Source organism: Rissa tridactyla (assembly GCF_028500815.1).
Source record: "Rissa tridactyla isolate bRisTri1 chromosome 24 unlocalized genomic scaffold, bRisTri1.patW.cur.20221130 SUPER_24_unloc_1, whole genome shotgun sequence".
NCBI lineage: Eukaryota > Metazoa > Chordata > Aves > Charadriiformes > Laridae > Rissa > Rissa tridactyla.
Window position 1 is genome coordinate 688,351 of NW_026529338.1, and position 22,176 is coordinate 710,526.

General features: G+C 70.2%; 5 protein-coding genes across 7 annotated transcripts; 4 read left to right on the forward strand and 1 right to left on the reverse strand.

Annotated features, from left to right (window-relative positions):
• Positions 1-84: 84 nt before the first annotated feature.
• EBP (EBP cholestenol delta-isomerase) lies at positions 85-1,096 on the forward strand. The gene is made up of 3 exons (XM_054187113.1): positions 85-315; positions 413-543; positions 630-1,096. Exons 1-3 carry the CDS (start codon positions 311-313, stop codon positions 836-838), a joined length of 345 nt encoding a protein of 114 aa, XP_054043088.1. The 5' UTR covers positions 85-310; the 3' UTR covers positions 839-1,096.
• Positions 1,097-1,997: 901 nt separating this feature from the next.
• Positions 1,998-7,159, forward strand: OTUD5 (OTU deubiquitinase 5). Of its 2 annotated transcripts, none has more exons than XM_054187109.1 (9): positions 1,998-2,675; positions 3,123-3,213; positions 3,338-3,402; positions 3,703-3,859; positions 4,366-4,514; positions 5,430-5,615; positions 5,750-5,951; positions 6,411-6,524; positions 6,996-7,159. In XM_054187109.1, the coding sequence occupies exons 1-9, from the start codon at positions 2,100-2,102 to the stop codon at positions 7,112-7,114; spliced, it is 1,659 nt and encodes a 552-aa protein (XP_054043084.1). In that variant the 5' UTR covers positions 1,998-2,099; the 3' UTR covers positions 7,115-7,159. The 2 variants fall into 2 exon arrangements, with proteins under 2 accessions (XP_054043084.1, XP_054043083.1); XM_054187108.1 differs by having other exon boundaries at positions 1,999-2,675; positions 3,120-3,213; positions 6,996-7,158.
• Positions 7,160-9,512: 2,353 nt separating this feature from the next.
• Positions 9,513-14,675, forward strand: SRPK3 (SRSF protein kinase 3). Its single transcript, XM_054187103.1, has 15 exons — positions 9,513-9,553; positions 9,649-9,767; positions 9,873-9,981; positions 10,080-10,167; positions 10,259-10,346; positions 10,463-10,569; positions 11,174-11,334; positions 11,440-11,476; positions 11,978-12,113; positions 12,493-12,729; positions 13,190-13,287; positions 13,502-13,609; positions 13,708-13,777; positions 13,979-14,071; positions 14,461-14,675. The coding sequence occupies exons 1-15, from the start codon at positions 9,528-9,530 to the stop codon at positions 14,658-14,660; spliced, it is 1,677 nt and encodes a 558-aa protein (XP_054043078.1). The 5' UTR covers positions 9,513-9,527; the 3' UTR covers positions 14,661-14,675.
• Positions 14,676-14,683: 8 nt separating this feature from the next.
• Positions 14,684-18,973, reverse strand: IDH3G (isocitrate dehydrogenase (NAD(+)) 3 non-catalytic subunit gamma). 2 transcript variants are annotated; one of them, XM_054187111.1, is made up of 12 exons: positions 18,776-18,973; positions 18,036-18,077; positions 17,227-17,324; positions 17,022-17,134; positions 16,880-16,940; positions 16,492-16,624; positions 16,000-16,133; positions 15,801-15,903; positions 15,559-15,705; positions 15,229-15,323; positions 14,955-15,015; positions 14,684-14,852 (listed from the first exon to the last, which is right to left on the reverse strand). In XM_054187111.1, the coding sequence occupies exons 1-12, from the start codon at positions 18,836-18,838 to the stop codon at positions 14,772-14,774; spliced, it is 1,131 nt and encodes a 376-aa protein (XP_054043086.1). In that variant the 5' UTR covers positions 18,839-18,973; the 3' UTR covers positions 14,684-14,771. The 2 variants fall into 2 exon arrangements, with proteins under 2 accessions (XP_054043086.1, XP_054043085.1); XM_054187110.1 differs by having other exon boundaries at positions 17,227-17,325; positions 18,025-18,077.
• A 408-nt stretch (positions 18,974-19,381) lies between these two features.
• On the forward strand, positions 19,382-21,822 carry SSR4 (signal sequence receptor subunit 4). The gene is made up of 6 exons (XM_054187112.1): positions 19,382-19,603; positions 20,537-20,655; positions 20,756-20,830; positions 20,939-21,028; positions 21,128-21,193; positions 21,665-21,822. Exons 1-6 carry the CDS (start codon positions 19,549-19,551, stop codon positions 21,767-21,769), a joined length of 510 nt encoding a protein of 169 aa, XP_054043087.1. The 5' UTR covers positions 19,382-19,548; the 3' UTR covers positions 21,770-21,822.
• The last annotated feature ends 354 nt before the right edge of the window (positions 21,823-22,176 follow it).

Here is a 22,176-nt window from a genome sequence, read left to right on the forward strand (position 1 = left end):
GGGGAGGGGATAATGGGGGTCTGAGGGGTGTCTGGGTTAGCTGGGGGCGGGATAAAGGTGGTCCGAGGGGGAGTCTGGGATCCCTGGGGGGTCCTGGTCACCTGGGTCCTGTTGGGGAGGGGTCCGCTGGGGCATCAGTGCGCCCTGAGGGGACTAGGAGGTTCCCTGGACGCCTGAGGAGGGCCACGGGGTGGGCCGGAGTCCCCTGGGGGGGTGTGTGGGGCAACCTTCCTGCCCCAGATGCCTGGGTCCCCCTGCCGACCCCGCGCTGCCCGCAGGGAAGGAGTATGCCAAAGCCGACAGCCGCTACATGACGTGAGTCGGGGGAGGCTGGCGGGGACGGGGGGTTCCGAGGGACCCAGGCATCCGGGCTGATCCCGCTGTCCCGTCCCTCCCCCCCCCCCCATTCCAGGAGTGATGACTTCACGGTTGCCATGGAGACGGTGACAGCCTGGGCCTGGGGCCCGCTCAGCTTCCTCACCTTCCTCGCCTTGCTCCGCCACCACCCAACCCGCTACGTCCTGCAGCTCCTCGTCTCCCTTGGTACGTCCAGCTGCTGGGGGGGCCCGGCTGCACTCCCGGGACGCCCCCCATCCCTCCATGACCGCCGTCTCTCTCCCCACGCCCAGGGCAGCTCTATGGGGACGTGCTGTACTTCGCCACCGAGGCGCGGGCGGGCTGGAGCCACAGCGACCCCCGGCCCCTCTACTTCTGGGGTTACTTCGTGGGGCTCAATGGGGTGTGGGTGCTGGTGCCTGTCGCCCTCCTGGCCGACGCCTGCCGACACCTGACCGCCGCCCAGCGCGCCATCGACCGCCCCCGCCACAAGGCCCACTGACAAGGCCCCTCCGTGACACCCGGACGCCTGGGTCCCAGGCAGGAGCCCCCTTTCCCAAGGGGTGAATTCGTCCCCCGAGTCTCATGGGGACGTGGCCCGGATGCCTGGATCCCCTCGGGAGGACGCTGTTGCCACCAAGAGCTCAGGGACAGTGGCCCGGATGCCTGGGTCCCCTCTGGGGGGGGGTTGCAGCAGGTCCCGCCCCTCATGATGGGGGCCACGCGATCGGTTTTAATTAATAAAGGAGGTGAAAATGGAGCTGTGGGTCTGTGCTGAGGGGGGCGGGGGGACAGCCAAACGCCTGGCTCCCCTGGGAGAGGGGGGTGTCCCCCCAAAGGCCTGGGTCCCCTGGGGGTGTCCCCGAACACCTGGGTCCCCCGGGAAAAAGGGGGGGGTTGGGGAAGGGGGCGTGGCCTCCCGGAGATTGACATCCACAGGGTCGGGGGTCACCGCGAGGGGGCGTGGCCAACCGTCTCGGCTCTGCCTCTGCCCACTCCTCGGCCAATGGGAAATTAGGTCGCCTACCGTGGCCAATGGGAGGGTGGGGAGGGCGGGGTTAGGCTCGGGCCGATGGAGGCTGGCAGCCCCGCGGCAGCCAATCAACGTCTTCTCCCCCACCGTCCAGTCAGCGTCCGCTCCCCCAGAGGTCCGGCCGCGTCCCCAATCAGCGCCCTCTTCTTCGTTAACTCCCGCCTCCGCAACTAGCCAATTACCGCCCGTGCCCTCCTTGAGCCCCGCCTCTCCCCTCGCCGCCCAATCAGAGCCCGCTCCCCGTGCGGCCCCGCCTCCCCGCGCTCGCCCCAATCAGCGCGCTTTCTTCCGCACGCGCACCGCCCCCCGCCCAATCGGCGCGCAGTCGCGCCGTCGCCGGGGCGACGCCGGTCCCCGCCCCCTACCCCTCCCTCCCTCCCTCCCGGCCTCCGCGCGGGGCGGGATTTCCGCTCCGGCCTCTGGCCAATGGGGGCGCGGCGAGGGCGCCGCCGGCCAATAGGGGGGCGGGCGGCGGGCGAGGCGGAAGCGCGCGGCGGCGGGGTCAGAGGGCGCCGCTGTTGATGTTGACACGGGCCCGGCGGCGGCCGCGTCCCCGCTCCGCGGCCCGACAGCTCCGGCCTCGCCGCCGCGCCCGCGGGGGGGCCTGGCCCAGGCCCCCCCGGCTCCGCGGGGCCCGCGGGTAGCAGCGGCGCCTCCCGGGGCCGCCGCGGCCCGGCGGGGCCTCTCGGTCCCCCCCCCGGTTCCCTCCCTCCCCCATGCGCTCCCCGCCATGACGATCCTCCCGAAGAAGAAGCCGGTGCCGGCGCCCGACGGTGACGCCGATTCGGGACCGGACGCCGGCCCCGATCGCGGCGCCGACGCCGGTCCCGAGCGCGGCCCCGGCGGCGTGGGCGAGTCCGTCGGCCCCGGTGGCGTCGGGGGGGCCGCGGCCCAGGGCTTCGCCGCCGCCGCCACTGCGGGGCTGGGCCGGGCTACCGGCCGCCGGCTCGCCCCCCCCCACCGGCCCCGGCGGTCCGGCGGCGGCGGCCCCGGTGCGGCGGATGGGCCTGGGTCGCTGTTGGGGCTGGAGGCGGCGGCGCTGGGGCTGCCCGAGCCCCGCGGCCCCGGCGGCGGCGGTGGCGGAGGCGGTCCCGGACACAGTAAGAGGCGGCGGCGGGGCGGGGCCGGGCCCAGCGGCGGCCCCGGTGGCGGCGGTCCCGGTTGCGGCGGCCCCGGTGGGATGGGGTTGGCACTGGGCTTGGGCCCTGGCGGCAGCCCCGGCCCCCGACGAGGCGGAGGCGGCTACAACAGCGAGGACGAGTACGAAGCTGGACGGGTGGAGATGGACCCGGCCATGGCCGAGCAGGTGCGGGGGCCGGGGGGGGGGGGCTGGAGGGACACGGGGGGACCCGGGGGGACCGGTCCGGGGGGGCTGGAGGCACCGGGAACCTGGGGGGAACCTGGAGGTACCGAACCGGGGGGGACTAGGAGCAGGGTAGGGGGGGTGGCAGGGCTGGGGGACACTGGGACCGGGGGGGTCATGGGGACTGGGGGGACCCGAGTGGCGTTGGAGGGGAGTTTAGGTGTCCCCGTGTTGTCCCCCCCCCGCCACGTCCCTGTGCTCTCCGCCGTGCCTTTCCCTGCGTCACGCAAGGTTTCCCCGTGCTCACCCCACGTGGCGCAGGGATCGTGCGTCCCTGGGGTCCCCTCGCGCCCCCCCCCACACCGTGTGTCGTGTTGTGTCGTGTGTGTCCCCCCCCCGGCCCTGGGGCGCAGCGGGTGCCGGCGCTGAGCCTGGCTGTGTCTCCAGCAGGAGCACCGGTTCGAGAAGGCGCTGCGGGAAAAGAAAGGCTTCATCATCAAGAGGATGAAGGAGGACGGCGCCTGCCTCTTCCGGGCCGTGGGTGAGTCCCGTGACCACCCCCCCCAACCCCGGCCTCCCCCTCCTGTACCCGAGGTGTCGGCAGGCGGGGGCTGACACCCCCCTTCTCGCTGTCCCTTTCTGTCCCCCTCCCCGGGTGCCGCCAGCTGACCAGGTGTACGGCGACCAGGACATGCACGAGGTGGTGCGCAAGCACTGCATGGACTATCTGGTGAGGCGCCGGGGGGGGGCCTGAGGTATACGGGGGGGTGATGGCAGGGCACGGGGGTGTTCCGGAGGGCCTGAGGATCTCCTGAGAGCTGCCGGAGAGGGGTTGGAAGGAGACTGGGGAGGGACTGGTTCGGACTGGGAGAGCGGTCAGAGCGCTGGGGGGGCTCTCCGGTGTTTCCGAGGTCCCCAATGTCCACGGGGCTCCCACAGTGTCCCTGGGGCTCCCCCGCTCCGCGTCCTCGGTGTCCCCGGGGCAGCCTTGCCGTGTCCCTTGCTGTCCCCAATGTCCCCTCGTCCCCAGATGAAAAACGCCGACTACTTCTCCAACTACGTGACGGAGGATTTTACCACTTACATCAACCGCAAACGCAAGAGCACGTGCCACGGGAACCACATCGAGATGCAGGCCATGGCCGAGATGTACAACCGCCCCGTCGAGGTCTACCAGTACGGCACAGGTGTGTGTCCCCCGCGGGGCCTGGGGGGAGTGGGGAGGGGGTCCCCAGGGCGCCACGGGGGTCCCGGAGGCACTGGGAGGGCTCCTCAGGGTGCTGGGGGGAGCCTCTGCGGTGCCACGGAGGTCCAAGCGGCACTCTGGGGTCCCCAAGGCACGTTAGGGATCTCTGGGGTCCCTGAGGGACCCCTGGGGGTGGTGGTGTGGATGTCCCCGAGGTGCTCGGGGTGTCTCTGGGGTCCCCAAGGTGCCATGGGGGGGGGGTCTCTGTGGTCCCCAAGGTGTTGTAGGGAGATCTGGCGTTCCTGTAGGGCCCCCCCCGCAGGGTGCTGTCAGTCTGCAGGTGGCCGGGGGAGTCCCTGGGTGCTTTTGGGGGGCTTTCCACGGACTTTTCAGGTGGCAAGGGGTGTCCTTGTGGGTGTCTGGGCGCTGTTGTGGGGCGGGGGGGGTGTCCCCGCATAGCTGTGGGGTGGCCGGGGGGTGCCACTGTGCTGAACGGGGTTCCTGCAGAGCCCATCAACACCTTCCACGGGATCCAGCACAACGAGGACGAGCCCATCCGGGTCAGCTACCACCGCAACATCCACTACAACTCCGTCGTCAACCCCAACAAGGCCACCATCGGTGTGGGGCTGGGGCTGCCCTCCTTCAAACCGGGGGTCAGTGGGGCTGGGGGGGGAGGCTGGGGCTCAGTGGGGCTGGGAGGGTGCCCTGGGACCCCCATTGCTGTGGGGCTGGGGCTCAGTGGGGCCAGGGGGGTGCCCTGGGACCCCCACTGCCGTGGGGCCGGGCCTCAGTGGGGCCGGGGGGGTGCCCTGGGACCCCCACTGCCGTGGGGCCGGGCCTCAGTGGGGCCGGGGGGGTGCCCTGGGACCCCCACTGCCGTGGGGCCGGGCCTCAGTGGGGCCGGGGGGGTGCCCTGGGACCCCCACTGCCGTGGGGCCGGGCCTCAGTGGGGCCGGGGGGGTGCCCTGGGACCCCCACTGCCGTGGGGCCGGGCCTCAGTGGGGCCGGGGGGGTGCCCTGGGACCCCCACTGCCGTGGGGCTGGGGCTCAGTGGGGCCGGGGGGGTGCCCTGGGACCCCCACTGCCGTGGGGCTGGGGCTCAGTGGGGCCGGGGGGGTGCCCTGGGACCCCCACTGCCGTGGGGCTGGGGCTCAGTGGGGCAGAGGTCCCCACCTTCAGCCCAGGGGGGCTCGGAGGGGGGGGTGGGGGGGTGTCCCTGTGGGTCCTGAGCCCCCCCGGGGGCCTCCCCCCTCTCTCCCCGTGTGGGTGGAGCCATGGAGGGGGGTGGGGTCACTCTTAGCCCCGCCTCCAGCCGCCTTATCTGGTTGGGGGGTGTGGCTAATTGTGGCCCCGCCCCATCTTGACCGCGGGGGGCGTGGCCTATCATGGTCCCGCCCCCTCACGACAACACACTTACTGCGGGAGCGTGGCTGAGTGAGACCACGCCCCCAGCTTGAAGCGAGGGGGCGTGGCCCAGTGTGATCCCGCCCCTTTTAGCAGCCAATTGACATTCAGGGGTGTGGCCTCTGTGTGGGGGGCGTGGCTTAACATGTCCCCGCCCCCCCCAGCTGGCGGAGCAGTCGCTGATGAAAAGCGCCATCAAGACGTCGGAGGAGTCCTGGATCGAGCAGCAGATGCTGGAGGACAAGAAGCGGGCGACCGACTGGGAGGCCACCAACGAGGCCATCGAGGAGCAGGTGGCCCGCGAGTCCTACCTCCAGTGGCTGCGTGACCAGGAGAAGCAGGCCCGGCAGGTGGGGCGCCCCGACAACCCCCTCCAGGGCGTCCCCATCCCACTGTCCCGTCCGTGTCCCCCCACCCGCCGCTCCCCGGGACTGTTGGTGGCCGGTGCCAGGGGGGGGTGACGCCCCTCCCCGTGTCCCCGCAGCCCCGTAAAGCCAGCGCCACGTGCAGCTCGGCCACGGCGGCGGCGGCCAGTGGCCTGGAGGAGTGGAGCGGGCGCTCGCCACGGCCCCGCAGCGCCGCCCCCTCGCCCGAGCACCCCGGCCTGCACCCCGAGGCACCCGGACCCAAGCCCCCGTCGCCTGGCGCGCCCCCGGCTGGCAAGCCCCCCTCCCCCTGTGCCCCAGGTAAGTGCTCCTGGGGGTCGGGGGACCCAAACTGTGTGCTGTGGGGTGATAGGGACTCCAAAATCGGTAGTGGGGACCCCAAACTGGGTGCTGTTGGGTACCGGGGGGGCTCAAACTGGGTGTTATGGGGTGATGCAGAACCTAAACTGGGTGCTACAGGGGCCGGGGCTGGGGCAGGTGTGTGTTAAATGGAGTTGAGGGTCCCAAACTGGGAGTTCTGGGGTGCTGGAAGTTCCAAACTGGGTGCTGGAGGGGGTCAGGGACCCCCAAACTCATTCTTAAGGGGTGCTGGGGGGGTGTTACGGGGCTCCTGACCGGGAGTGTTGGGGTGCTGGGAGCCCCAGAATGGCTTGTGGGGGGGGGGGGTGGCAAATGGGGGGTGCTGGTTGGGATGGGGGGGCTGCGGGGGGGGCCTCAGTGCTAATGTGCCTGTTTTCCACCCACCCCCGCCTTTCTCAGGGACCAGCAGCCAGCTAGGGGCGGGTGGGGGCCGGGCCACCCCCCCGCTGGTGTCCCTGTACCCCGCGCTGGAGTGCCGCGCCATCATGCAGCAGATGTCCCCCACCGCCTTCGGTGAGAGGGGGGGGTCGGGGGGGGGGGGGTAGGGGGGCGGTGGTCACTTTCGGGCTGTCATTTTGCGGGGAGGATCTCTCACTTCAGGGGTGGGAATGCTGGGTTTGGGGATGTCACGTCATGGTTTTGGGGTGGAATCTTGAGATTTAGGGGTGTTTCAGCTTGGCGCAGTGTTGTGGATTTGGGGGAAAAATTCTTTATTGGGGGGTGGTGGGATGCAACTCATTTTGCTGCAATTTGGGGCAGGGGGTGGGGGGCAAAACAATCTATTATTTGTGGGGGTGGGAATCTCGGAACTTTCACTTGGGGGGGGTAGCCGAGCTTCAGCCACTCCACATCGGGGCTCATTGCTGTCCCTTCTGGGGCAACGCTGGGTGGGGATATGTGGGGTCTCACGCCCCCCCCCCCCCTTAAACTCCAATCTCTCTCCCCACACACATGATTTTTGGCCCCCCCCCCCCCGCCCCCCAGGCCTGAACGACTGGGAGGACGACGAGATCCTGGCGTCGGTGCTGGCTGTCTCGCAGCAGGAGTACCTGGAGACCATGAAAACCTCCCGCCACAGAGACCCCGCCGCCGACAAGAGTTGATATTGAACCCCCGGACTGCGCCCCCCCGGCCCCCCCCCCCCGCCACGACACCCCCCCCCCACCCCACCCCCCCGCCCAGGGACCTCTAGGGTGCATGGCAGCCCAGGCCTGGCGGGGGGGGGGGAGGGCGTTTTATTTCGGGGAATCCTCCCCCCCCCCACCCCCAACCTCCCCTCTCTTGGCCGGGGAGGGGGACGCAGCGCTGGACACCGCGGGACACATGGCGGCGATTTTTGGGGAAGTGGGGGGGAGGGGGGGAGAAGACCCCCCCCCCACCTATAATTACAGCTGGAATGAAGGGGGGAGGGCAGGGGGGAATTGGAGGGGGGGGGGGTTGGAGGGAGTGGGGGGTGGGGGGGGGCTCCTATTTTTTTGTAGGGTCTCCCCTTTCTTTCCTCGTGCGATTTTGCTGTTTGGGGAGGGGGGGAGGTCCCTCTCCCTGCCCCCACCCCCTCCCCCCACCACCCCTCTCCCCGAGCACCTCCCCCCACCCAACCCCCCCAGCACCCCAGGGTGGGGGAGGGTGCAGGGTGGGGCTGGGGGTGCAGCCCCCCCCCTCCCCCATATCTTCCTCTGCCCTGTTATTAAACTGATGCCCAGCAGCCCCCCGGCCCTGTCTCTTCATGTGGGGGGGGGGGGGGGTGTCATCGCCCTCTTCCCCCACACCCCCCCACACACCCCCCCCCCGGCAGGCTGGGGGGGCTGTGCACCGTGATGGGGTGCTACTGCCTCCTTCTAGGGCCGTTTTGCGGGGCTTAAAACCCCTTGGAGGGGGTTGAGCTGCTTTGGGGGCGCTGCCTGTTGTGCCTGGGGGTGTTTGGACGGGGCAGAGCTTTTGGGGGGGTGGCAGGGCTATATCGCGACAGAGGGGTGCTGGAAGTTCCCCGGTAAGGTGCGGGCGCTAGGACCTGCGCAGCTCCGTCTCCATGGCGACGGGTGGGCGGGGAGGGGTGGGCGTGGCCTTAGCCCGGGCGGTGTTTCCCATTGGCCGCCGGGCGTCGGCCGGGGAAGGGGGTGGGGCTCAGGGCCGTGCATGGGGAGGGGGCGGCGCACGCGCAGAGCGGGGGGCGCGCGGCATGGAGCTGCGCGGGGGGGCGGCGGCGGCGGGCGCGAGGAGCGGTGAGGGGAAAGGCGGGAAAGCGGCGGCCCCGGAGCGGGGCGGCTGTGAGGGGAAAAACGGGTGGTCTCTGCCCGGGGACATACGGGGGAGGCCGGGGAAGGGGGTTTCTGAGGGGAAAGTGGGGGTCCCGGGTTTGGGGCGGGAGGGCGTTGAGGGGGATCGTGGGGAAAAGTGGGGGTCGCGGTGGGGATGGTCCCGAGAGCGGGGTTTGAGGGGGTTTCTGAGGAGAAGCAGGTGGTTCCTGCGACCAAGAAGGGTTTTGGGGTGTCCTGGGGGTTTCGAGGGGAAAGTGGGGGGGCCGGGTCTGGGGCGGGGGGGCGTTGAGGGCCCTCGGTGGTGGGTCCTGAGGGGAATCGTGGGGGAAAAGTGGGGGTCTAGCGATGGGGAACGTCCAGAGAGCGGGGTTTGAAAGGGTTTCTGAGGAGAATCCGGTGGTTCCTGTGGCGAGAAGGGTTTTGGGGTGTCCTGGGGCAGGTTTGTGAGGGGAAAGTGGGGGTCCCCGGGTCGGGGGGGGCGTCCTGAGGGGATTCCTGAGGGACAAGTGGGGGGACTGGCATCCGGGGAGGGACGTGGGGGTGCGGAGAAGGGGTTTGAGGTGTTTCGGGGTGTTTTCTGAGGGGAAAGTGGGCATCCCGGCACCAGGGGAGGTTCGGGGAGGTAGTTTTGGGGGTTTCCTAGGGAATCTGTGAAGAAACGGGCAGTTCTGGGGCTGGGGATAATTTGAGGGGTTCCCTAGGGGGTTCCCGGCCCTGGGGGGGGGGAGAAGGGGGGGCTGGGGGGGAACGCAGGGTCCCGTGGGGGGTGCCCGCGGTGCAGGGGGCCCCCGTAACCCCTTGACACCCCTCCCCAGATCCAGGCAAGAGAAAGAAAAAGCGCAAAAAGGACAAAAAACGGAACCCGCCCCCACGGTGAGGAGGGGCAGCAGGGTTGCCACCCCCCCGAGAGCCCCTTGTGACCCTTAGGGTTTGGGGGGAACCAGCTGGGGGCGGGGGGGGGGGGAGGGATTGGAGCTTTTGAGGTGTCCCTGTTCCGCAGGGGGGACAAGCAGAGCCCCCTTTCCTTGCGGGGGGGGGCACATTTCCAGGGCCACCCCTCCCCCTGCCAGGGCTATTTTTAACCCTGCGGTGACCGGGGCTGTGAGGTCATTTCTATTTTGGGGGGGTGATGTCCCGGCACACCTCGCACCCCCACACGTTCCAGGCCGGGGGGGGCCTCTGGCACCTCCTGGCCCTCTCCTGGGACCATTCTCCCCCATCCCTTCCCCCTGTGGGACCACCCTGTGCCCTCCCTGCCATGGGGGACACCCCTGAGGGGACCAGGTATTGGGGGGGGGTCGGATATCTGGGTCCCCTGGGATAGGGGGGTGCAGGGACCCTGGACACCCAGGTTCCCAGCCTGACTCTCTCCCCCCCAGGACCCCCAGCCCCCCCGAGAATGTGTCGCTGGAGACCCCCCCTCCCCTGCCCCTGCTGTCAGAGGGGCTGCTGGGCTCTGACGAAGGGGAGCAGGAGGACCCCCGGGACTATTGCAAAGGTGGGGGCACCTGGACGCCTGGGTCCACGGGAGGGGTGGGGGGGAGCACTGGGGCACCAGACTGACCCCCACTCCCCTCTCCGTGCCCCCCTCCCCCCCCGCCAGGCGGGTATTACCCAGTGCGTATTGGGGACCTTTTCAATGGGCGCTACCACGTGGTGCGGAAGCTGGGCTGGGGGCACTTCTCCACCGTCTGGCTCTGCTGGGACATTCGGTGAGTGCCCGCACCCCTGGGAGCCCCCCATGTGTGTGGGGGGGAACTCTGGCGGGGGGTGGGGGGGGCTCCCCCGGACTCCTGGGTCCCCTCCGCAGGCGGAAACGGTTTGTGGCGCTGAAGGTGGTGAAGAGCGCACCCCAGTACACCGAGACGGCCCTGGACGAGATCAAGCTGCTGAAATGCGTGAGTGCTCCCGGTCTCCCCCAAACCGGGGACACCCAGACCTGCCCTGAGCCCCTCCACCCCCCCATAACCTCCCCCCGTGCCCCCCCAGGTCCGTGACTCAGACCCCAGCGACCCCAAACGGGAGAACATCGTGCAGCTCATTGACGACTTCAAGATCTCAGGGGTCAACGGCGTCCGTATCCTTCTGGGGGCCCCCTCTCCTCCCTGGGGTGGGTCCTGGGTGGGGGGTCCCCACGTCCCTCACCCCATGGGGGGGTCCCAGGTGTCCGGGCACTCCTTGACACCCCCTGAGATGTCTGCATGGTGCTGGAGGTGCTGGGCCACCAGCTGCTGCGCTGGATCATCAAGTCCAACTACCAGGGGCTGCCCCTGCCCTGCGTCAAGAGTATCGTGCGGCAGGTGAGGGGGGGGGCCCCCATGCACCCCCAAATCCCCCCAGCTCCCTGGAGAGACCCCCAGGCTGCCCACTGGGACCCCCCACATCCCTGTGGGACCCCAAATGTCCTGCCTGGAGCCCCCCAAATCCCCCTGCCACCATCCCCATAGGAACCCCAAGTATTTTCTCTAGAGCCCCCCAGTGTCCTTGTTGGCTGTTCCAGACCCACGTGGGGACCCCAAATGCCCCCCCCAAATCCCCCCAGCCCCCCAGTATCGCTGTGGGCTCCCCCACTTCCACATGGGGACCCTGATGTCCCCCCTAGAGCCCCCCCCAAATCTTCCCAGCGTCCCTGTGGGCTCCCCCAGATCCCCATGGGGACCCCAAATGTCCTCTTAAAGACTCCCAAATCCCCCCCCAAGCCCCCATTATCCCTCTGGGCTCCCCCAGACCCACATGGGGACTCCAGTGTCCCCCTAGAACCTCCCAACCCCCACCCACAGGCCTCCTGTGTCCCCCCACGTCCTCCTGCAGGGGTCAGTGTGAGGTAGGGTCCCACCCCGAGGCTTGGGGTGCTCCCCCCCTTAATTTGACACCCCCCCCCCCCCTGCTGCCTTTGGGGCGCAGGTGCTGGAGGGGCTGGACTACCTGCACACCAAGTGCAAGATCATCCACACCGACATCAAGCCCGAGAACGTGCTGCTGCGGGTCGGGGAGCCCTTCGTGCGGCGGCTGGCGGCCGAGGCGGCGCGCTGGGCCCGGGGGGGCGGCCCCCCCCCTCAGCGCAGGTACCCCGGCAGCCCCGGTGCAGTGCTGCGGGGAGGGCCCGGACAGCGGGGACCCCCGGGGGGGGAGCGTCTGAGCCCTTAAGCCCCCCCTTTTTCTCTCCACAGTGAGCTCTGCGCCCCAGGACGTCCCCGTGAGTGTCTCGTGACGTCGGACGCACCTGCGTGATGTCATGCGCTGCCTCGCACGTCTGCATGATGTCACATGCTGCTTTTGCATGTGCCTGTGTGACGTCACACGTCTCCTCGCACGCCTGTGTGATGTCACAGGCCACCTCGCACGCCCGCATGACGTCGCACGCGGCCTTGCATGCCTGCGTGACATCGCACGCCTCTTCGCACGCCCCTGCGTGACTCTGTGTACCACCTTGCACGTGTGTGCGACTCCCCGCGCCGCCTCGTGCACCAGCGTGACGTCGCACGTCTCCTCGCCAGCCTGCGCGCTGTCGCACGCCGCTTTGTGCCTGCACGTGACTCGCTGCACCCCCTCGCGCGCCTGCGTGACCTCGCACGGCTCCTCCTGCGGGTGTGTGGCCCCGCAGGGCTCCTCGTGCCCCTCGCACGGTGCCTTGCACGCCCAGCCCTCGTGCGAGGCGCCCCCCCCTCGTGCGAGCGGCCCCCCCCCCTCCCCGATCCCCGGTGGCAGGAGCGTCTCTCCCGCGCCCAGCGGCGGCGGCGACGGCGGCGGCAGCGGCGGCAGAGCCGCCTCCTGGCCCAGCGCCTGCAGGACCTGGAACACCTGCAGGAGACGGGGGGGTCCACGGGGACCCCCGATGACACCGGTCAGTGCTTGGAGGGGGGGGGGGGGAGTCCCGGGACGCCCTGGGGCAGCTTTGGGGGTCTCACAGGGCACAGGATAATGGGGGACCCCGGGGGAGGATTTGGGGGTCTCTGGGAGGTGGATTAGTGTTCTTTCGGGGTCTTAGGGTAGTTTTGGGTCCCTATGGCTCGTTTTGGAGGGGGGCCATGAGGGCTGGGGGGGGTCCCACCAGGTTCTGGGCCCCCCAAGGCTGGTGTAGGGGTGTCCGGGGGATTGGGGGGCAACTGGGGAGCTTTGGTGGGGGGGGCGGGAGGAAGTTGGGGTGCTGATGTGGGGACTCCTCCCTCCCTTTTAGGGGGTTTCCCAGGATTTGGGGGTCTCAGGGTCTCCTGTCTCCACAGAGGCTCCCCCCCCGGACTCTGAGGAAGGGGGCAGCCCCCCCAGTGGCGCCTCCTCCTCAGGGGTGCACACCCTGCGGGCTGGCGGCTCCAGCGACAGGCTCTCGGGGGGCTCCTCCGCCTCTGGGGGGGCCCCCTCCCGGCGCGCCCCCAGCCCCAGCTCTGCTTCCGACTCCCTCCTCACCCCCACCTCCAGCTCCCTCATCTCGGGGGGCTCGGGGGGGCCCCCCACCCCTCTCGGTCAGCAGGGGGTCCCGGGGGGTATTGGGGGGGCCGCTGGGATTGGGGGGGGGGGGGGGCAAGTGGGCTTGGGGGGGAGGAATTGTGGGGGGACATGGGGGATATTTGGGGGTCTTAAGGGGCATTGGGGAGCAAGTGGGGGTGGAGGGGTGAATGGGGGGGCAGTTGGGGATGGAGGGAGGATATTGGGGGCAGTTTGGGGGGGCCATTGGGGGTGGAGGGAGGATATTGGGGGCAGTTTGGGGGGGCCGTTGGGGGTGGAGGGGGGATATTGGGGGGTCCTGGAGGGGTTGGAAGGCAGTGGGGGCTGGGGGAGGACTGAGGGGCAATTGGGGGGTGCCAGGGTGGTCCTCTGGGACAGTGGTGGGTCTCAACGGCCAGGTGGGGCTTCTGCTGGGGGTGGGGGGCGCTGGGGGGAGTATTAGGGTGCCCCCACTGATGCCCCGCTCCCGCCATGCAGGTGGGGGGGTGCCAGTGGGTCAGGAGAACCCCCTGGACCCTCGCTGCGCCCCCCAGCTGCGCGTCAAGATCGCTGACCTGGGCAACGGCTGCTGGGTGGTGAGAGGGCAACTGGGGAGACTGGGGGCAACTGGGGAGACTGGGGGGGCACAGGGGTGGTGCACCCTGGTCTGATTTGGGGCTGGGTTTGGGGCAGTTTGGGGTGTCTTGCAGCAGCTTTGGGGCAGAGTTGGGGGGTTGGGGGCGGTATGGGGGTGTCCCCCTCCCCCTGAGCAGGGGGTGATGCTCTGCCTGTGTTCCCCCCGCCCCCCAGCACCGTCACTTCACCGAGGACATCCAGACGCGGCAGTACCGGGCGCTGGAGGTGCTGCTGGGGGCCGGCTACGGGCCCCCCGCCGACATCTGGAGCACTGCCTGCATGGTGAGGGCCCCACGGCCGGCCCCACGGCCTGCCCCATGGCTGGCCCCACGGCCTGCCCCACAACCGGCCCCACAGCCCCTCACCCCGCTCTCCCCCAGGCCTTCGAGTTGGCCACGGGCGATTACCTGTTCGAGCCCCACTCGGGGGAGGACTACAGCCGGGACGAGGGTAGGCGGGGCCTGGCGGGGGGGGGCAGGGTGTGGCCTCGAGGGGTGTGGCCTCACGGGGGGCGTGGCCTAAGGGGGTGGGGCACGTTGGGTCATTGGATGGGTGGCAGATGGGGAGAAGGGGCGGGGCTGAAGGCAGTGGGCAGGGTTGAGGAGGGGGCAGGGCCTGACATGCCCCCCTCCCCCCCCCCCGCCCCCACAGACCACATCGCCCACGTGATCGAGCTGCTGGGGGAGATCCCGCGTCACGTGGCGCTGGGGGGGCGCTACTCCCGCGAGTTCTTCAACCGCCGCGGTGAGGGGGGGGCCGAGGGAGGGGGCAGGTTGGATGGGGGGGGGGGGGGGGGGGGTGTCAAGGGGTGGGCGGGGCTCAGGGAGGGGGCAAGAGGGATGGGGGTGGGGCCATTGGGATGGGCAGGGCCAAGGGGAGGATTTGGGGTGGGTGGGGCTAGGGGAGGGGTCAAGGGGCGGGGGGGGGGCTAAGAAGGGGCCAAGGCCAAGGGGAGGAATGGAAGTGGGTGGGGCTAAGAAGGGGCTTGGGGTGGAGCTATGCAGGAGGCCACACCCACAGGGGCGTGGCTGGGGGGGGGCTTGGCTGTGTGACCAGGGTGGGTGCGATAGGCCGGTGAAAGGTGGGTGTGTCCCCGCGTGGGGGTCGCGCCCCACCGAACCCCGCCCCCGCAGGGGAGCTGCGTCACATCCGCCACCTGCGTCCCTGGGGGCTGCGGGCGGTGCTGCAGGAGAAGTACGAGTGGCCCCGGGGGGCGGCCGCCGCCTTCGCCCGCTTCCTGCGGCCCATGCTGGCCTTCGAGCCCGCCCGCCGCGCCACCGCCGCCCAGTGCCTGCGCCACCCCTGGCTCCGCCCCACCAGCACGAGTGAATAAAGGTGTGGAACAGCCGGGAAGCGGGGTCTTTGGGGGGGGTTTATTGGGGTTGGGGGGCCGGTGGGGGTGTCCGTCCCCTCCCCAGCCGGGGGCCCCCCGCGTCCGGGTGTTTTAGGAGCGGGGGAGGTGCGAGATGATGCTCTGGACGGCGCCCGAGGTCGTGCCTTGTCCCCCGATGTCGGGGGTGTGTGTCTGGGGGCGGAGCCGGCAGGTGGGTGGGGCTTGTCCTGGCCCCGCCCCCTGGGTGGGGCCTCAGCGTCTTTAAAAAGGGCGGGGTAGTGGGGCAGGACTTACCCGGGGATCGTCCAATGAGGCGAGGACGGCCTGGCGGATGGTGGAGGCGTAGCTGTGCAGCCTGGGGGAGGGGCCAGTGGGGGCCACGCCCACTTCAGCGAGCCACGCCCTGGGGGGGGGCATGACCTCCGCCCCCCCTTGAAACCACCCCAGCTGCGAGGCCCCACCCCCTACCTCTGGCCCTCCAATGGGGACTTTCCCTTCAGGGGAAGCCCCACCCCTTGGTGGTGGCCCCGCCCCCCTCCCGTTGGCCACGCCCCCCGGCCCCACCCACCGGAGGTGGTCCAGCATCATGCAGGCGGCGAGCAGGGCGGCCGTGGGGTTGGCGATGTTGCGGTTGGCGATGCTCTTCCCCGTGTTACGCGTCGCCTGCCGGGGAGGGGGGAGCAGCGCGTCATTTTTGGGACCCCCACGTCCCTGGGGACCCCCCCCCTAGTCCCCAGGACCTCGTCTCCAGTCCTCCCAGCCCCTCCAGTACCCCCTGCTCCCCCCGTATCAGGACCCTTGCAGCACCCAGACACCACTCCCCCCTCGACAGCTCCATGGGGACTGCAAGGGGGACCAGCCCCCCCCCCCCTTCCCCCCCGGCCCCCCCTAGACCCACGGTCTCAAAGACGGCGTAGTCGTGGCCGTAGTTGGCGCCGGGGACAAGGCCGGGCCCCCCCACCAGCCCGGCGCAGACGTTGTTGACGATGTTGCCGTAGAGGTTGGGCATCACCATCACGTCGAACTGCTGTGGGCGCGACACCAGCTGGGGAGGGGGGAAGGTGTTACTGGTGCGACTGCGAAGGGGTGGGGGGGGGGCGTTGGCGAGGCCGGGGTCGGGGTTGGGGGGAGGGGTCCCACCTGCATGGTGGTGTTGTCCACGATCATGCTGCGGAAGCTGATCTCGGGGTACTCGGCCGCCACCTCCTGGCAGCACTGCAGGAAGAGCCCGTCCCCCAGCTTCCTGCGGGGACGAGGTGGGGCGGGGGGGGGTCAGCGGGCCCCTGAGCCACCCCCCCCCTTCGAGCCCCCCGAGCCCCCCCCGCCCCGCCCCACGCACATGATGTTGGCCTTGTGGACGGCGGTGACGGAGCGGCGGGCGGCGGCGCGGGCCAGGCGGAAGGCGTAGTGGGCGATGCGGCGGGAGCGGCCGGCCGTGATGATCTTCAGGCTCTCCACCACCCCCGCCACGCTCTGGGGGGGGGGAAGAGAAGGAAGGGGGGGGTCAGGAGGCGGGGCCACGTGTGGGGCGGGGCCGGAGGGGGTAATTCGGTCCAGTGGGGGCGTGGCCATAGCCGAGGGGGCGTGGCCAAGACAGGATGGCCGCGTAGGGGGCGTGGCCAAAGTCATTCATCTACATATTGGGCGTGGTCAAGGCAGGATGTTTGTGTGTGGGCGGGGCCATTACTCTGGGGGTGTGGCCAGGCCGCAGGGGGCGTGGCCAGGGCAGTGCACACCGGGCAATGCATTAAGCAGCCGGGGTGGGGTGGGGTGGGGTGGGGGTGGGCAATGGGCGTGGCCCCGTGGCAGTGGGCGTGGCCCCGTGGCCCACCTCGTGCTCCAGGCTGCTGTACTCGCCCTCGGTGTTCTCCCGCACGATGAGGATGTCGATGTCGCGGTGCCGCGTCTCCACCCCGGGCAGGCTCTGGCAGTGGATCACGTTGGCGTAAAGGTCCAGGCTGGTCCTGCCCCGCCCCGGCACCACAACGAGGTCAGGCTCCGCCCATCGGCCACGCCCCTCGGCCACACCCCGCCAGCGCCCAGTTCCTCCCTCCAGGGCGCCCCCCAGCGTCCCCCAATTCCCTCACCCCAATGGCTCTATAGCTCCCAGTTCCACCCCAGTGCTCCCAGTCTCCCTCCGGCGCTCCCAGTTCCCTCCCAGATGACCCCCCGGCGCTCCCAGTCCCTCCCCAGCACCCCCAGTTCCCCCCAGCTCGCACCTGATGAGGTTGTTACGGGACTTGTGGCTGGGTGGGAGGTTGTGGTTGGTCTCGATGTTCCCTGGGGAGGGGACAGAGACAGGGGTCAGGGTGTCCCCAAGCTGTGGGGGGAGGGGGGGTGTGTCCCCAGCCCCGCGCTCACCCTTGAGGGCGACGCCGTTGCGGCGGATGGCCATGATGGCGTTGTGCACGTCGTCCTCGGGCGCCTCGGCGCTGACACGAACCTCCTCGAAGTCCACGGGAACGCAGGCGTGCCTGGGGGAGGGGAACGGCCCGGACACCTGGCTCCAGGGACAGCTCCGGACGCCTGGGTCCTCGGGGGCGGGGGGGGGGAGGGGGGCACCCACCTGAAGACCTCCTTGACGTGCAGCATCAGTTCGGGGCCGATGCCGTCACCGGGGATCAGCGTCACGGTGTGGCGGCCCCCGTACTTGGCGGGGGGGGGGCTGTGGGGGCGCAGAGGGGGAAGGCTGAGGACCCAGGTGTCCGGCCCCCCCCACCCCCGTCCTCCTTTTCCCCCTCCCGACCCCCCGCCTCCCCCCTCCCCTGCCTGGGGAACCCAGGCGTCCGGACATGCGCCATGCAGACCCATGCGTGCCCCCCCGCCATGCTTTCGGGGTCCGCCCCCCCCCCTCCTTCCCTGCGGGTTGCCCACCCCCCCCCCCAAGTCTGGCTGTACTCACGATGCTGGGCTGCTGCAGGGGCAGGCGGCCGCGGCGCGGGGGAGAAACGGGGGCAGTTAGTCGTGATGCCGGCAAACGGGGAGCGGGGGGAGAGGGAAAGCAGCCCCCCCTCCCACGAGCAGCGCCAGGGCAGCCTGGATTCCACACACACCCCCCCAAACTCACACAGCAAGAACAGCACATGCTCCCCCTCCAGGCAGGCCCCCCACTGGGAGCCCCCCAAGTAACCCCCCAACCCCAAAGCCGGGGGGCTCGCAGCCCCCACCATGCCCCAGCCTCAACAAAGAGGCCAAGGGGGGGCCCACCAAGCCTCCCCCCGCCCCCTGAGAGGGGACAGGGTCGGTCTGGGGGACCCCCACCCTGGCACAGGGGGCACCCTATAGTCCATGCCCTCCCTGCCGCCCCATCCCGAGTGTTAGAGGGCTCTGGGGGATTTGGAGAGGGGGGGAGACCCCCCCAGACGGGGCACTCACGGGTGGGAGGTGGCGCCGCTCGGCATCATGGGAAATCCATGCCTATGTAGAGGGTGGGAGGGGGGAGAGATCACAGCCCTGGCCCTCGGTGTCCCCCCCCCGCCCCAAGACTCCCCTCCAAGGGATGCGGCTCCCCCAAAGGGACCACCCCCCCCACACCCACTCCCCAAAGGGACCCCGGGCCCCCCAGGCAGCCCCGGCTGCCTCATTAACAGAGCTGCTGCTAATTAGGGGATGCCAGGGGTCACCCAGAGGGCAGTGACTGCCCGGGTGCCTGGGTCCGTCCCCCCCTCCCCCGGCTTCGGCCAACCGCGGAGGATTCTGGGATTGAGCAACGACCAACAGGGCCCCCCCCCCCCAATTTCGCGCCCCCCCCCCCGCGGCCAGTGGCTCAGGGACCCGGTCCAACCTCCCCTAGAAATATCAGCCAATCAGCGAGGAAGGAAACGCCCCGTCCCGCCCACTCGCTCAGCGCACAGCCAATCACCAACCGCGGTGCCGGGCGGCTCCACGGCCGGAGCCAACCGGAGCCTGAGCCACCAAAGGATTAGGCCCACCCCGCCGCACCATCCCCTCCAACCAGATCGCTGTAAATCCACCCGTGCACCGCCCCCCCCCGACAGCTGGCCAATCAGAGCGTAGCGGCCCGCCGCCACGGCAGGGCCCGCCGCTCGGCTCGCGAAGTGCCCGGAGGGATGGGGAACCATCCCGCCGCCCCCCCCGGACGCCCCGGTACTCACCGGGCGTTGCCCCAGCACGGCCGGTACCCAGAGCCGCCTCGCCGCCGCCAGCGCCGCCGCCATGGCCGTTCTCTCCGCGAATGGCCGCCGTGCAGCTCTCGCGAGATCTCGGCGCTCCCCAAGGACGAGGCCGACGAGATCTCGCGAGATTTACGCCCCCACCCCACGCTTTTCCTCACGCCGCCGGCGGCGCCACAGAAGTCGCGGCGGCCATTTTGTGCCGGGGGCGGGGGAAGGCGGCGCATGCGCAGGGGCGGTCCTGCGCTCGTCCCTGTGGGAAGGCGGGGCCGCCCGCCATTTTGTCCCGGGCCGGCACCACCCGCCCTTTCCCAGAGCCGCGCTTTATCCCTGTTTTGTGACGAAAATTATATTCAAACCAGCAAGGTGGGGGCGGGCGGGGGAGAACCCGGCCCGCTGCACGGCAGCTGTTGCCATGGAAACGCGGAGGGCCGGCACCCTGCGCATGCGCCGGGGCGCGGCCGCGCTTTTCCCGGCGCCGCCTCCCCGCGCCACATAAGTCGCGGCCGCCATTTTGTCCGGGCGGCGGCGGCACCGCGCAGGCGCGGGGCTCGGCCCCGCCCACCCCCCCGCGGCGGCTCGGCCACGTCGCGCACGGGGCGGCCGCCCGCCAAGGGAGAAAAGCGCTTCTCATTGGCCGCCGGGCACGAGGCGGGCCCGCCCCTTGGGTCTGATTGGGCGCGCCCAGGCGGCGGGCGGCGCTGATTGGCTGGTTGGAGAGGGTCGGTGGCGGCAGGGCAGTGCGGCCGGCAGTCATGGCGGCGCTGGCGGTGCTGGCCGGGCTGCTGGCGCTGGCATTAGGCGCCGCAGGTAACGGGGTTGGGCCTGGTGGGTGCTGCGGGGCGGGCGCGGGGGTCTCGGGGCCGGAGGGGTGGGTGTTCTGGAACACCCGGGGCTGGGGGGCTCCGGGGGAGTGGGGGGTCCCGGGATGCCGGGGCTTGTGAGGGGCCTGTGGGGGTGTCCCGGGGCCTGTCAGGTGCCGTAGGGGGCTCCCGGGGCCTGTGAGGGGCCGTGGGGGGGGGGGGTGTCCCAAGGTCTGTGAGGGGCTGTCGGAGGAGCCCTGGGGCCTGTGTGGTACCGTTAGGGGGGTCCTGAGGCCTTTTCAGGGGTCTTGGAGCCTGCGGGGTGCTGTGGAGGGGGGTCCTGGGGCCTGTGAGGGGCCTTAGGGGGGCGTCCCGGGGCCTGTCAGGTACTGGGGGGGCGATCCCGGGGCCTTTATCATAAGAACGGTAGAATGTGTTGGGTGGGAAGGGACCCTTAAAGGCCATCTAGTGCCACCCCCTGCAGCGAGCGGGGACGTGTTCAACCACATCAGGTCGCTCAGAGCCTCATCCAGCCCGGCCTTGGATGTCTCCAGGGATGGGGCCTCCACCCCCTCTCTGGGCAACTTGGGCCAGTGTCTCACCACCCTCACTGTAAAGGGCTTCATCCTAGTGTCGAATCTAAACCTGCCCTGCTCTAGTTTAAAACCGTTGTCTTTACGGGGCCTTAGGGGATCATGGGACCTTTGCGGGGGTCCTGGGGTCTGGGGGGGGCAGTGTGTGGGGGTCCTGGGGCCTGGGAGGGGGTCCTGAGGCCTGTCCAGGGCCAAAGGGGGCGGTCCCAGGGCTTGTGGTGGTATCCTGGGGCCTGTGGGGGGGTCCTGGCACCTCTGAGAGGCCCTGGGGGGGGGCGTCCCGGGGTTTTTGCAGGGGTCTCAGCACACCCCACTTCTCATGTCTGTGTCCCGTCCCCCCCCCGCAGGCGAGCCGTGCCCCGAGCCCACCATCGTGCCTTCCTACTACACCACCTCGGACGCCGTCATCTCCTCCGAGAGCGTCTTCGTGGTGGAGATCTCACTGGCCTGCAAGAACGGTGCCCAGGTGAGTCCCCACAAGGTTGGGGCGGGGGGGGGGGCACAGGGGTCGCTGACATGGGCACACCCCCCCCCCTTCACGTCTCACTGCCCCTCTTTCTCCCCAGAACGTGGCTCTCTACGCCGACGTCAATGGGAAGCAGTTCCCTGTCACCCGGGGGCAGGACGTGGGGCGCTACCAGGTGAGGCCGGGGGGGCTCGGGGGGGGGTCTGGGGGCTCAGGGGGGGGTCTGGGGGCTCGGGGGGGGTCTGGGGGCTCAGCGCTCTCCACCATTTCCACCCCCGCCCAGGTCTCCTGGAGCCTGGAGCACCGCAACGCCCAGTCGGGCACCTACGAGGTGAAATTCTTCGACGAGGAGTCCTACAGCGCCCTGCGCAAGGTGGGTCCCTCTGGGGGGGGCCCCCACCCGGTGTGCCCCCACCCGGTGTGCCCCCACCCTGGTTCTGAACCCCCTTTTCTCTCCCCTCCCCCCCTTCAGGCTCAGCGCAATAACGAGGATGTCTCCCGCATCCGGCCCCTTTTCACCGTTAACGTGGACCATCGGGTGAGTCGGGGGGGGGGGTGGTTTGGGGGTCCCCGTGGGCCTGGGGGGGTCCTTGACACAGCTTCCTCGGGATACTGGGGGGGGGGGGTAGGCTGGGGATGCACAGGGGGGTTTGGGCAGAAATTGGGGCGATTTGGGGGCGTTGGAGAATCCTTGGATGACCTGGGGGTGGGGCTGGGGCAGGCGCTTGGGGTGCTTCTCCTCTCGGAGGGGGGGTTGGGGGTCCTGGGGGGGGGGTCCCAATGGTCTCTGGGGGGTGGGTGTGGGGGTTTTGGGGTGTCCCCAGGTTTTTGGGGGGGTTGTTTTGGGGTGTCCCCGGGGTTTGGGGTGGCATCCCTGGGTTTTCGTGGTGGATTTTGAGGATGGGTATGGAGCCCTGCGGGGTTGAGGTTTGCCCTGGGGGGAGAGGCGGGGGGGGAAGGTGTGGGGGTCGGGGGGGGGCAGCGGTGACCCCCCCAATTGTTTCGACAGGGCGCTTGGAATGGTCCCTGGGTGTCGACGGAGGTGGTGGCAGCTGCCATCGGCCTCGTCATCTATTACCTGGCCTTCAGCACCAAAAGCAGCATCCAGGCGTAGGGCCCCCCCCCCCCAAAAAAAATACCACCCCCCCAAAAAAATACCACCCCCCCCCGCCCAAACAGCCCCTCCCAGAGGGTCCCCAGGTCCTGGTGGGGAGCAAGGTGCCCCTAAAATTACCCCTTTCCCCCCAGAATAAACATGTTTTGGGGTGCGCCTTAAAAGTGGGGGTGTTGGGGGGGGGGGCTGAGGGACCCGTCCATCCCTGTCCGTCCCCCCCCCTCAAAATGGGAACGGTTGGTTGGGGCTGGGCCCCAAAAATGGGGAGCCCCCGCCCCCCAGCCCTGAGTCAGGGGTGTTCTGGGCATGGGGGAGCCCCCAAAATGGAGGGTCTTGAGGGTCCACCCTGTGACTCCTGCCCGGGGGGGGGTGTCCCCAAATCCCCCCCCCCCAATAAAAGTCTCCCC